The sequence below is a fragment of the Trichomycterus rosablanca genome, chromosome 25, assembly GCF_030014385.1.
Source record: "Trichomycterus rosablanca isolate fTriRos1 chromosome 25, fTriRos1.hap1, whole genome shotgun sequence".
Taxonomy (NCBI): Eukaryota; Metazoa; Chordata; class Actinopteri; order Siluriformes; family Trichomycteridae; genus Trichomycterus; species Trichomycterus rosablanca.
The window spans coordinates 11,790,086-11,804,832 of record NC_086012.1 but is presented as its reverse complement, the minus strand read 5'-3'; the positions used below and the strand labels follow the sequence as shown (position 1 = coordinate 11,804,832).

At 42.7% G+C, this 14,747-nt stretch overlaps 1 protein-coding gene across 1 annotated transcript; it reads right to left on the bottom strand.

Moving 5' to 3' along the window:
* Window positions 1-2,018: 2,018 nt before the first annotated feature.
* LOC134302484 (mitochondrial adenyl nucleotide antiporter SLC25A24-like) lies at window positions 2,019-14,261 on the bottom strand. Its single transcript, XM_062987598.1, has 11 exons — window positions 14,225-14,261; window positions 13,918-14,136; window positions 11,181-11,307; window positions 9,995-10,082; window positions 9,607-9,718; window positions 8,378-8,536; window positions 8,117-8,269; window positions 6,684-6,791; window positions 6,436-6,603; window positions 3,654-3,804; window positions 2,019-2,473 (listed from the first exon to the last, which is right to left on the bottom strand). Exons 2-11 carry the CDS (start codon window positions 14,101-14,103, stop codon window positions 2,292-2,294), a joined length of 1,434 nt encoding a protein of 477 aa, XP_062843668.1. The 5' UTR covers window positions 14,104-14,136; window positions 14,225-14,261; the 3' UTR covers window positions 2,019-2,291.
* Window positions 14,262-14,747: the final 486 nt, after the last annotated feature.

Sequence of the window (14,747 nt, the reverse complement as noted above, 5' to 3'; positions counted from 1 at the left end):
TGTAAGTTGCTTTGCTTAAATGCCACAAGTGTAAATGCAGTGTGAAGCCTGCTTGACTGTGGACAGATCCTTCCTTCTTCTTGACCTTGGCAAACTTGGGTAAACCTCTGCTGCTTGCACCACCCCTCCTCTCTGGCTGCTTTTTCTCTGAATTTAGGGACAGTGGTAGGTAGCCCAGTGGGGAGAGCTTTGGGCTATCAATCGAAAGGTTGAGAGTTTGTATCCCAGCTCTGCCATGCCGCCACTGTTGGGCCCTTGAGCATGACCCTTAATACTCTGCTTCAGGGGCGCCATACTACGGCTGACCCTGCGCTCTCAACCCCACATTGTATATGTATATATGACGGATAAAGGCATTCTATTCTATTCTATTCTATTCTATTACCTGGTTGTATCTCGTCTATGGTTGCAGACTCCTACCCTGATCTAGGAAGGCAAAAAAAGAGCAGTATGGTGTACCAAGAGTCACACACTGATTGATTGCCAACAGTAGTCCTGTAGAAACACTGCCACCTCGTGTGAAACGAGCACAAGTACTTACACAACTGTGCTTCTTGTTTTCACCCTTGATAAATCATAATATATTAAGGAAGATTTTAGGTTTATGTGTTTTCTACTCATCATTTCATTTTCTTCATTGAAAAAGTGCTAGTATCATCTCATAAGCATAAATGTGCAAATATAAAAGATAAATATTAGGACTAAATGTTGATATGATATTATTTATTCAACAAAAAAGCCAATCACAAGGTAAGTCTTGTCGACCAGCAGTCCTGACGATAAAGTCCATCAGATAGGTCATTCAATGCCCACTTGCAATGCCATTAGGCACAATAGTCTACATTTAAATACAAACCCTGGCAAGTAGCTATTTAAAAAAGAAAAAGAAATAAAATGACAGAAAACGGTGCTTTAACTGTTGGAAGAACAAGTGTTGCTTGGTACTAAAAGTTACTACTAGTGCTACTCCTAGAGTAGGACAGTCTCTACTATACGGATAGACCTCACAAAAAAGGCTATCAAGCATGAAAGAAAGGACACAGTGTTTGTTCGTACACCATAACACACGTGCACGTAGACTTTAAGAGAAGGTAATTACAAACTCGAAACTTGGTAACAGAACTTTTTAAGTAGTCATTATAGGTCATTTAGAATAATTCAACATTTATTATTATTATTATTTTTGCCTTTTAACCAATCTAGTCATTTTCAATCCCACATTGTACTTCCTCTGATGCTTGCACCACCTTGGTCTTCAGTTCGCAGTCGCCTGCTGCTTTTTATCACCGGTCAATGGTGGGTTTTCACACAGTCGTACCATGTATGGAATTTCACGCTACGCTCCATGTGATACCCCCTTGGAGTACCTTTGTGTGAGCTTGGTAGTAGACGAATAAGCGTTTGGTGCCCCCCTTTATCCAGGTGTTTATCACATGTGCCCAATGTTTGCATCCACATCACCAAGCATAAGGCATTATTGGGTTTATGTTGTGCACATAAGTAATAGAAATATAAGAAATACACTAAATGTCCAAAAGTATGTGCACACCTGGGTATAAGCTTTTTGGACATCCTGTTTCAAACCTATGGCTTCACTCTTCTAAAGGCTTTCCAACTGAACCCAAAGTTGGCGAGTGGGGTTAAGATCAAAGCTCGGGGCTCAGGTGGTGCGGCGGTAAAACACACTAGCACACCAGAGCTGATATCTCGAGCTTGACGGTTCGAATCTCAGCTGTGCTACCGGCAGGCGGGGCGCCCACACGAATGATGATTGGCCCTTATGTAGGGAGGGTGCCGGAGGGGATTCCTGATAACTTGGCTGATTAGATGGTGCCTGCACAGAGAATGGGAATAATGGGATCAGGGTGTGGCTCTCCATACACAAAGGGGCGTGTGTTAGTCATGGCTCTCTTCGGCCAGAGTGGAGGTCAGAATCAGTAGAGACGAAGCGTAATACAATCGGGTAATTGGATACGACTAGGTAGTATGGGGGTAGGAAAATGGGGGGGGGGGGGGCAACTAAGTTAAAGGGTGTGTCTACATACTTTTGGCTATCATACATTAAAACAAAACATGCAGATTGTAAGCTGCATCTGACCTAGTACCATTCCATCCCTGTTTCCACACAAACCAAACACTACTGATTCACCAGTATGGAATACATAAGTGATTCAATAGTTCAGCAGACGACACATCGCTACAGTCAGTATCTGATTCACAAAGCTTCATAAGAGCTTAACAGACTCAGAAACCTTCCTACACGGCATTTTGTGAACGCAGCCTGGCCACGTTCACTTTGAGATTCCCAGCGATGATTTCGTGTACTCGTACACCACGTAGCTGATGCTCACAGCCGGGATGACCTTCATGAAGTTGGGAAGGATGCCGCGGTAGAGACCGAAGAATCCTTCCTTTGCCACAATGCTCTTTATCAGAGACCGCATGGTGAGCTGCTCCGAGTTACCTAAAGATGCTGCAACCACAACAAACACCGGCGTTAGATTCTCATACATGTGTTTTCTAGATGTCAATATACACAAATAATATACACCGATCAGCCATAACATTAAAACCACTGTCCATTTTTATCAGCTCCACTTACCATATAGGAGCACTTTGTAGTTCTACAATTACTGACTGTAGTCTGTCTGTTTCTCTACATACTTTTTGACCTGCTTTCACCCTGTTCTTCAATGGTCAGGACCCCCACAGAGCAGGTATTATTTAGGTGCTGGATCATTCTCAGCACTGCAGTGACACTGACATGGTGGTGGTGTGTTAGTGTGTGTTGTACTGGTATGAGTGGATCAGACACAGCAGAGCTGCTGGAGTTTTTAAATACCGTGTCCACTCTCTGTCCACTCTGTTAGACACTCCTACCTAGTTGGTCCACCTTGTAGATGTAAAGTCAGAAACGATCGCTCATCTATTGCTGCTGTTTGAGTCGGTCATCTTCTAGACCTTCATCAGTGGGTACAGGACGATGCCCACTGGGCGCTGTTGGCTGGATATTTTTGGTTGGTGGACTATTCTCAGTCCAGCACTGACAGTGAGGTGTTTTAAAACTCCAGCAGCGCTGCTGTGTCTTATCCACTCATACCAGCACAACACACACTAACACACCACCACCCTGTCAGTGTCACTGCAGTGCTGAGAATGATCCACCACCTAAATAATACCTGCTCTGTAGTGGTCCTGGGAGAGTCCTGACCATTGAAGAACAGCATGAAAGGGGGCTAACAAAGCATGCAGAGAAATAGATGGACTACAGTCAGTAATTGTAGAACTACAAAGTGCTTCTGTATGGTAAGTGGAGCTGATAAATGGACAGTGAGTGTAGAAACAAAGAGGTGGTTTTAATGTTATGGCTGATCAGTGTATATATAAAATAATTAAAAAAGCACTTTTTTTATTTAATTATTCCTAAAGACAGCTTGGAAAAACAGACATTGTCACCTTTCATACCGACGTGCCCCCGCGTTCGCTAAGCTGCCAAACCCCAGCTCTCTAAATGCCTCCCGAAATGCCATGTCTGCATCATCGCTAGCTCATCCTCACACTAGGGCGGCATGATAACACATTCACCCTCTATTAAGCATTCAAGAGAGGCTCTCTGAACTCCACAGGGCTTTTAAAAGGGACACAGGACCTACCTTGTGCCTGCATGCGGGTGCGTATGAGAGCCAGAGGGTAACTGGCCAGCTGCCCACATGTGCTGGAGACTGTGCCACAGCCAAGCAGGACCAGGACTCCGGGGTTGGCAGTGTCACGGGCGTAGTGCGACAGCCAGGCATTCTTCAGACTCTGGAAGTAGCAGGAAGCACATATATATATATATATATATATACAGTGTATCACAAAAGTGAGTACACCCCTCACATTTCTGCAGATATTTAAGTATATCTTTTCATGGGACAACACTGACAAAATGACACTTTGACACAATGAAAAGTAGTCTGTGTGCAGCTTATATAACAGTGTAAATTTATTCTTCCCTCAAAATAACTCAATATACAGCCATTAATGTCTAAACCACCGGCAACAAAAGTGAGTACACCCCTAAGAGACTACACCCCTAAATGTCCAAATTGAGCACTGCTTGTCATTTTCCCTCCAAAATGTCATGTGATTTGTTAGTGTTACTAGGTCTCAGGTGTGCATAGGGAGCAGGTGTGTTCAATTTAGTAGTACAGCTCTCACACTCTCTCATACTGGTCACTGAAAGTTCCAACATGGCACCTCATGGCAAAGAACTCTCTGAGGATCTTAAAAGACGAATTGTTGCGCTACATGAAGATGGCCAAGGCTACAAGAAGATTGCCAACACCCTGAAACTGAGCTGCAGCACAGTGGCCAAGATCATCCAGCGTTTTAAAAGAGCAGGGTCCACTCAGAACAGACCTCGCGTTGGTCGTCCAAAGAAGCTGAGTGCACGTGCTCAGCGTCACATCCAACTGCTGTCTTTGAAAGATAGGTGCAGGAGTGCTGTCAGCATTGCTGCAGAGATTGAAAAGGTGGGGGGTCAGCCTGTCAGTGCTCAGACCATACGCCGGACACTACATCAAATTGGTCTGCATGGCTGTCACCCCAGAAGGAAGCCTCTTTTGAAGTCTCTACACAAGAAAGCCCGCAAACAGTTTGCTGAAGACATGTCAACAAAGGACATGGATTACTGGAACCATGTCCTATGGTCTGATGAGACCAAGATTAATTTGTTTGGTTCAGATGGTCTCAAGCATGTGTGGCGGCAATCAGGTGAGGAGTACAAAGATAAGTGTGTCATGCCTACAGTCAAGCATGGTGGTGGGAATGCCATGGTCTGGGGCTGCATGAGTGCAGCAGGTGTTGGGGAGTTACATTTCATTGAGGGACACATGAACTCTAATATGTACTGTGAAATACTGAAGCAGAGCATGATCCCCTCCCTCCGGAAACTGGGTCGCAGGGCAGTGTTCCTGCATGATAATGACCCCAAACACACCTCTAAGACGACCACTGCTTTATTGAAGAGGCTGAGGGTAAAGGTGATGGACTGGCCAAGCATGTCTCCAGACCTAAACTCAATAGAACATCTTTGGGGCATCCTCAAGCGGAAGGTGGAGGAGTGCAAAGTCTCGAATATCCGCCAGCTCCGTGATGTCGTCATGGAGGAGTGGAAAAGCATTCCAGTGGCAACCTGTGAAGCTCTGGTAAACTCCATGCCCAGGAGAGTTAAGGCAGTTCTGGGAAATAATGGTGGCCACACAAAATATTGACACTTCAGGAACTTTCACTAAGGGGTGTACTCACTTTTGTTGCTGGTGGTTTAGACATTAATGGCTGTATATTGAGTTATTTTGAGGGAAGAATAAATTTACACTGTTATATAAGCTGCACACAGACTACTTTTCATTGTGTCAAAGTGTCATTTTGTCAGTGTTGTCCCATGAAAAGATATACTTAAATATCTGCAGAAATGTGAGGGGTGTACTCACTTTTGTGATACACTGTATATATATATATATACAGTATATACACACATATATACAGAGTTATTATATATACATACACTGTTCAGCCATAACATTAAAACCACCTCCTTGTTTCTACACTAACAGTCCATTTTATCAGCTCCACTTACCATATAGGAGCACTTCTAGTTCTACAATTACTGACTGTTGTCCATCTGTTTCTCTGCATACTTTGTTAGCCCCCTTTCATGCTGTTCTTCAATGGTCAGGACCCCCACAGGACCACCACAGAGCAGGTATTATTTAGGTGGTGGATCATTCTAAGCACTGCAGTGACACTGACACGTGGTGGTGTGTTAGTGTGTGTTGTGCTGGTATGAGTGGATAGAACACAGCAGCGCTGATGAAGTTTTGAAACACCTCACTGTCACTGCTGGACTGAGAATAGTCCACCAATCAAAAATATCCAGCCAACAGCATCCTGTGACCACTGATGAAGGTCTACAAGATGACCAACTTAAACAGCAGTAATAGATGAGCGATCGTCTCTGACTTTACATCTACAAGGTGAACCAACTAGGTAGGAGTGTCTAATAGAGTGGACAGTGAGTGGACACGGTATTTACAAACTCCAGCAGCGCTGCTGTGTCTGATCCACTCATACCAGCACATTAACACACCACCACCATGTCAGTGTCACTGCAGTGCTGAGAATGATCCACAACCTAAATAATACCTGATCTGTGGTGGTCCTGGGAGAGTCCTGACCATTGAAGAAAAGGGTGAAAGCAGGTTAAAAAAGTATGTAGAGAAACAGATGGACTACAGTCAGTAATTGAAGAACTACAAAGTGCTTCTATGTGGTAAGTGGAGCTGATAAAATGGATGGTGAGTGTAGAAACAAGGAGGTGGTTTTAATGTTATGGCTGATCGTCGTGTGCAAGGGTTGTTGGGTCTACTCTTGGAGTAGACTACGTGACTTTACCTCGTAAACAGCCAGGTCAATGCCAGCGTAAGGAATGATGCCCAGCAAGTTAGGCACGTAACCTTTATAGAAAGTCTTGATGCCCTCTTTTTTCAGGATCATCCTGGCACAGTCGACAATTCCTGAATACTGTCCGGTACTTCTCAGAGTCAGTCTAGTCTTCACTACCTGGAAGTAAAAGCACATTAGATAGTCTAATATAGAAACTATACAGATCACTTTTAGACTTGGAATACCGTGGTATTTACCTCCATAGGGTAAATGGCGGTCTGTGCTGTGGCTCCAGCTAAAGATCCGGCCATGAATCTCTGTGCAGTCTGTATTTTATCCTTTTCTGGTGAGAGATACTTCTTATACTAAAGGAAAAAAACAAGGGTTGGACTACTTAAAGTACATTTGAATAAAATGAAGTTAGGGCATTTCATATCAGAAAAAGTTGGGACAGTATGGAAAATGCAAATAAAATAAAAATGCAGTGTCCCTTACATTTACTTTGACTTTTATTTGATTGCAGACAGGATGAACCTGAGATATTTCATGTTTTGTCTGCCCAACTTAATTTCATTTGTTAATAAACATCCATTCCTGCATTTCAGGCCTGCAACACATTCCAAATTCCAAAGTTGGGACGGGGGCAAAAATTATTAATAAAAAGCAGAATCCACGAACCCTAACCCTAACCCAAACCCTAGAGTCTTTAATGAGCAATGATGATCAGATGATCTCCAGTTTGTCAACAAATGTGTGGGGAAATGACTTAAGTGTTTAAAAACAATGAACCTCAAAGAAAGATTGGAAGGGATTTGCATATTTCTCCCTCTACAGTGCATAATATCATTAAACCATTCAAGGAATCGAAAGGAATATCAGGCATAAAGGCCAAGGGTGCAAGTTTAACCTGAACGCCCGTGATCTTCCATCCCTCAGACGGCACTGCATCAAGAACCGCCACTCAACAATAGCTGATATAACCACATGGGTGAGGGATTACTCTGGCAAACCTTCGTCAAGCACGAAAATACAGAGTTACATGCACAAATACCACTTAAAACTTTACTGTGCATAAAAAGAAGCCTTATGTTAACCACGTCCAGGAGCGGCGTCGACTTCTCTGGGCTCGGAGGAATCTAGGATGGACCATCACACAGTGGAAACGTGTATTGTGGTCAGATGAATCAGCATTCCAGGTCTATTTTGGAAAAAATAGACGCCGTGTGCTCCGGACCAAAGACAAAAACGAGCTGTCCCCAATAGAGGATGTGTGGAGAATTATGAAACAAAAAATGCGACAACGACGACCCCGTACTGTTGCATATCTTAAGACGTGTTTGCAGGAAGAATGAGACAAAATAAAAGCTGAAACACTAAATCACTCGGTCTCCTCGGTGCCAAAACGTCTTTTAGATGTGGTGAAAAGGAATGGCAACATTACAAAGTGGTAAATGCTTTACTGTCCCAACTTTTTTTGGAATGTGTTGCAGGCCTAAAATGTAGGAATGGATGTTTATTAACAAATGAAATAAAGTTGAGCAGACAAAACATGAAATATTTCAGGTTCATCTTGTCTGCAATGAAATAAAAGTCAAAGTAAATGTAAGAAACTCTGTGTTTGTTTATTATTCGCATTTTCCATACTGTCCCAACTTTTTCTAATTTGGGGTTGTAGATCTTTAGAGCATACCTGTTCATATGCCATGAATTTGATGGCAGTCTCAGGGGCGATTTTCAAAACATTAAGGCCGTTTCCCCTCCACAGAGACGTCACTCCTCCTTCCTTAAGCATCCGGGTGAATGCACCGACCAGAGTAATTTGATTTGACCTGGATGCATGAACCTAAGATTCAAATTTAGGCTAATCATTATGCAAAACCTATAGCACAACATTACATTTACACAGCAGGCAGGTACCAGTAATAAAAGTAATACAATCAAACGTGCATACCTGCATTAAAACCTTAATTCTGTCCAGAGGGGCGGTGCCTGTCCGAGAGACTGCTCCAGCTGTTGCCCCGGCGACCAGCTGTTTCCACCAACCGCCAGTGATCTTCTCCTCGACTGTATATTCATCGGGAACGGCGAGATTATCACCAATGTCCAGCTGCTAACTTAGGGAGGCATAAAGTATAATGCTGACAATAGAGAAGTTATTTGGTCAAATGTATTTGGTCAAAAGTAAATAGACAGCAGAATGTTTATTATGTACTACAGTATAACACCAGAGCACCAATCCTATATATAAATATATATAGAGTATATACTGATCAGCCATAACATTAAAACCACCTCGTTTCTACACTCACTGTCCATTTTATCAGCTCCACTTACCATATAGAAGCACTTTCTGGTTCTACAATTACTGAGTGTAGTCCATCTGTTTCTCTGCATACTTTTTTAGCCTGCTTTCACCCTGTTCTTCAGTGGTCAGGACCACCACAGAGCAGGTATTATTTAGGTGGTGGATGATTCTCAGCACTGCAGTGACACTGACATGGTGGTGGTGCGTTAGTGTGTGTTGTGCTGGTATGAGTGGACCAGACACAGCAGCGCTGCTGGAGTTTTTAAATACCGTGTCCACTCACTGTCCACTCTATTAGACACTCCTACCTAGTTGGTCCACATTATAGATGTAAAGTCAGACAGATCGCTCATCTATTGGTGCTGTTTGAGTCGGTCATCTTGTAGACCTTCATCAGTGGTCACAGGATGCTGCCCACGGGGCGCTGTTGGCTGGATATTTTTGGTTGGTGGACTATTCTCAGTCCAGCAGTGAGAGTGAGGTGTTTAAAAACTCACCACAACACACCAGTACAACACACATTAACACACCACCACCATGTCAGTGTCACTGCAGTGCTGAGAATGACCCACCACCCGAATAATACCTACTCTGTAGTGGTCCTGTGGGGGTCCTGACCATTAAAGAACAGCATTAAGGGGGCTAACAAAGTATGCAGAGAAACAGATGGACTACTGGCAGTAATTGTAGAACTACAAAGTGCTAAGTGATGTACAGCACACCTCCGGCACTGATACATGCCTTCTCAATGGCTATTTTAATCATGTTGCTAAAACTACACTACCAACAATGCATTTCTTCACTTAAAAAGTACTAAGACAACATTATTGACCACAAGTATCAGTTTAACAATATTCAGTAAAACATAAACTGACCGAGGAGTGCTTCCAGTATCGAATAATTTCCTCCAGGTCGGTAGCAGGGTTGAACAGAAAGTGCTCTCTCCACTCGTTCCAGTCCACGGTCATGGTTCCGTCACTGTCAATACTGCAGAACAAATACAACAGCTCCCTTATTTTTAGTCCTCATCAGACAGGTGACCTTACTGGTTACACAAGATTAATCAGTTCAAGCTTAATATCAAACGCAGTCATGGACAATTTTCTCCAATTCGTCTCACTTGCACGTCTGTACTGGACTGTAGGCGGAAACCGGAGCTCCCGAAGGAAACCCACACAGACATAAATTGGACCCAGGACCTTCTTGCTGTAAGGCGAAAGTGCTACCCACTGAGCCACCTTATGAATGTTGTACATATCTGACCTCTGTAGGATTTTCAGTGCTGATTCTGAAGATATGTCCATTCCCAACTCAGCCAGTGACTGTTTGATCTCACAGGCATCCAGATGACCTAGGAACAGTAGACAAAGAAATACAGCAAACATCAACACTGCAGTCTGAGTTTGATAAAGAAACACAAAGTCAATGCAACCATAGTGCCAAAAATAAACAATATAAAACTACAAAATTATACACATGGGCCTCATACACCGATCAGCCATAACATTAAAACCACCTCCTTGTTTTTACACTCACTGTCCATTTTATCAGCTCCACTTACCATATAGAAGCACTTTGTAATTCTACAATTACTGACTGTAGTCCATCTGTTTCTCTACATACTTTTTTAGCCTGCTTTCACCCTGTTCTTCAATGGTCAGGACCCCCACAGGACCACCACAGAGCAGGTATTATTTAGGTGGTGGATGATTCTCAGTACTGCAGTGACACTGACATGGTGGTGGTGTGTTAGTGTGTGTTGTGCTGGTATGAGTGTATAAGACACAGCAATTCTGCTGGAGTTTTTAAATACTGTGTCCACTCTATTAGACACTCCTACCTAGTTGGTCCACCTTGTAGATGTAAAGTCAGAGACGATCATCAGTGGTCACAGGACGCTGCCCATGGGGCGCTGTTAGCTGGATATTTTTGGTTGGTGGAGAATGATCCACCACCTAAATAATACCTGGTGCTGTGGGGGTCCTGACCATTGAAGAACAGGGTGAAAGCAGGCTAAAAAAGTATGCAGAGAAACAGATGGACTACAGTCAGTAATTGTAGGTCTATAAAGTGCTCCTATATGGTAAGTGGAGCTGATAAAATGGACAGTGAGTGTAGAAAGGAGGTGGTTTTAATGTTATGGCTGATCGGTCTACATACACACTATGTAAGTATTTGGACACCCTTTGTAATACTGTGTATGTGATAAAGACCATTTTCTGCCCCCTGTGCCCATCTCTAATGTAATTGCACATAAAGTTAATTAACACACATTAGATGCCGTCTCTGCCTCTGTGGTGAGTTTTATTTAAATGCAAAACGTTATGCACCATGTGAGGTTTGATTTGCTCCTCCTCTATAGGCACCATTAGCACCCACTTACGACACTTATCAAACGGCTATGAGCGAACTGCACCACTGCAAACCTGATCAATGCCAAGCATATTACCATCATTATTCTTGTCCAGGCTCTTAAATGTAAGCCACAGTTTCTTCTCGTGCTCCTTTAGGTATCTGGCAAACTCGCTGAAGTCAAGCAGGCCATCCTTGTTTTTGTCTCCAGTGGCGAGTATTTTCTGTCAAGAAATGCAGATCATTAAACACAGAGAAGAATCTATGTGGACACCAAAACACTGCATTCTAGTATCATAAGCATTAATATGTTAATGAGTTGGTACCCCTTTACTGTGGAACAGTGGATTTTCGTCCATGGAAGAGATGGATTTTTCCAATTCTAGAAATGTGTAAATAATCTTTAATCTTTAAATAATAATATTAATAATATAATTTAATCTACAAGACCATATAAAGATTCATATACCAAGAGAAATATTTTGTACTGTGTGTAATATTGAACAGGGAGCCAATGGAGATTTTTCAGCTTGGGAGTTATGCCGCATAGCAGTGAAACTGCACGCCATGCTGTTGGATGATGTCGCCAAGTTTTAGCAGATAAATGATAAAAAGAAGAGGACCAAGAACCAAGCCCTGGGGGACACCAAAAGGGACAGATAGGATATCAGACCTAAAACTGCCTAGAGACAAACTGTTGCCTACTAGTGAAATAGGATTGAAGCCAAGCTATTGCCACATCTGTTATACCAGTCCAGGTCTCCAACCTATGCAGCAGCGTATCACTGAACGCTGCAGTAAGATCCAGGAGAATAAGGATGTTCACTAGACCAGATTTGGCAGCCAAAAGTAAGAACCTCATCCGTGCAGTTTCCATAAATGTGTGTTGGGAATTTTAAAAGAAGGGTACCAATGCATTTCTTCAGTCTAGGAGGAAGTAAAGCTTTGCAAAAAACAGGACAGATTGTAGGATATAACACCAGGATTCTTATGGTTAATATATAATATCATATGAATCAATAAAGTATTAATTCTCATTTTCTGCATCTTTATTGTGTAAATATAAACAAATGCAGAATTTTATATCTGCAAAACAGCCATGTTGGGACAGAGGCATGTTTACCACTGTGTTACATCACCTTTCTTATTTCTTACTCAAATTCCACTAAGATTTAATAAAAGTAAAGTATGCACTTTTACTTTAAAATAAACATTAGCTTTTTATTTATGGAGTTTATTTAGTTTTCCCAAGCATAATTTGCTTATGGAGCAGTGATATTTTATTTAGTACAAAAATTTAGGCAGTTGTAGCCTGGTGGTTAAAGTACTGAACTAGTAGTCAGAAGGTCACTGGTTCAAGCCCCACCACTGCCAGGTTGCTGCTGTTGGGCCCTTGAGCAAGGCCCTTAACCCTCAATTGCTGAGACTGTATACTGTATACTGTACTGTAAGTCGCTTTGGATAAAGGCGTCTGCTAAATGCTGAAAATGTAAATGTAAAAAACGAGGTGCTGACAAACACTATATGGCTCAAAAGTATGTGGACACTTATGATAGCTATAATAGCTTTTATAATAGCCATCCCATTCCAAAACCATGGGTATTATTATGCAGCTACTACCTTTGGCGACTTTAACAGCCTTCAATTTTACTTATTTTCCAGATTTCCCAGATTTTAGAGTTTGTCTGTGGAAATCTGTGCCTATTCAGTCAATAGAGCATTCATGAGGTCAGGCACTGATGTTACTTGATTTTAAATTATTGCTTTATATACACTGATCAGCCATAACATTAAAACCACCTCCTTATTTCCTTATTTCTGCACTCACTGTCCATTTTATCAGCTCCACTTACCATAGAAGCACTTTGTAGTTCTACAATTACTGACTGTAGTCCATCTGTTTTTCTGCATGCTCTGTTACCCCCCTTTCATGCTGTTCTTCAATGGTCAGGACTCTCCCAGGACCACTACAGAGCAGGTATTATTTAGGTGATGGATCATTCTCAGCACTGCAGTGACACTGACATGGTGGTTGTGTGTTAGTGTGTGTTGTTCTGGTATGAGTGGATAAAGTTTTTTAAACACCTCACTGTCACTGCTGGACTGAGAATAGTCCACCAACCAAAAATATCCAGCCAACAGCACCCCGTGGGCAGCGTCCTGTGACCACTGATGAAGGTCTAGAAGATGACCGACTCAAACAGCAGCAATAGATGAACGATCGTCTATGAACGAACTGTGACTTTACATCTACGAGGTGGACCAACTAGGTAGGAGTGTCTAATAGGCACAACACACACTAACACACCACCACCGTGTCACTGCAGTGCTGAGAATGATCCACTACCTAAATAATACCTGCTCTGTGGTGGTCCTGTAGGGGTTCTGACCATTGAAGAACAGAGTGAAAGCAGGCTAAGAAAGTATGTAAAGAAACAGATGGACTACAGTCAGTAATTGTAGAACTACAAGATGCTTCTATGTGGTAAGTGGAGCTGATAAAATGGACAGTGAGTGTAGAAACAAGGAGGTGGTATTAATGTTCATCCAAAGCGACTTACAGTACTGTATACTGTCTAAGCAATTAAAGGTTAAGGGCCTTGCTTAAGGGCCCAACAGTGACAACCTGGCAGTGGTGGGGCTTGAACCAATGACCTTTAGATGAACAACTAGGTTACAACATGAACTGTCATTACAGTGTATACAGTGCATCAGCATCCTTCCAGTATCTGAATGACTAAAAGTGGCCTTAAGTGGACTGGTCCTCTCATGTGTCAATGACTGACTGTCAGTGCAGACGAAATGCATGCTGGGATAAATTCGTCCAACCTTACCTGAGCCGCACCAGTACGGAGGGCAATGCCCATGGCTAAGAGACCTGCCCGGAGCTCTACGACATCCACTTTACCATCTTTATTCGTGTCCAGTTTATCAAACAGCTCCTCGTAGCTTTTCCTACTGGCCGCATCCCAGCACCGGCAATCCGTCATGATGGATCCTTTTAATAGTGCAAGCATCATCAATGCTGTCGGGCCGACAGAAAGCCTGCTAAGCTTTAAGATATATATAAATATATATATATATAACATGTACTTATAACATTATAAACACAAGTCTGATTATTTAACCCGGTAAACATACAGTAAATAACCTCGTTTGTTTACACTGGATAGAGATGCTACCGTTATCAGCGGACGCAAATCCGAAGGCGGAGTCGGTGTTGTGAATATTGGGCGGAGCCTGAACATGAACACGCCCACTCTCCCTGCATACTTGGCATAATTCATACGCAGCCGACTAATAGCGTATTCTAGTCCACTACATCTACAGCCAAGAGTAATTTGGAACACAGCCAGTGATTTGGCTAATACAACGCTCATACACTATATTGCCTTCACACGCATATGAACTTACCATATAGAAGCACTTTGTAGTTCTACAATCACTGACTGTAGTCCATCTGTTTCTCTACATACTTTTTTGGCCTGCTTTCACCCTGTTCTTCAATGGTCAGGACCCCCACAGAGCAGGTATTATTTAGGTGGTGGATGATTCTCAGCACTGCAGTGACACTGACATGGTGGTGGTGTGTTAGTGTGTGTCGTGCTGGTATGAGTGGATCAGACACAGCAGCGCTGCTGGAGTTTTTAAATACCGTGTCCAC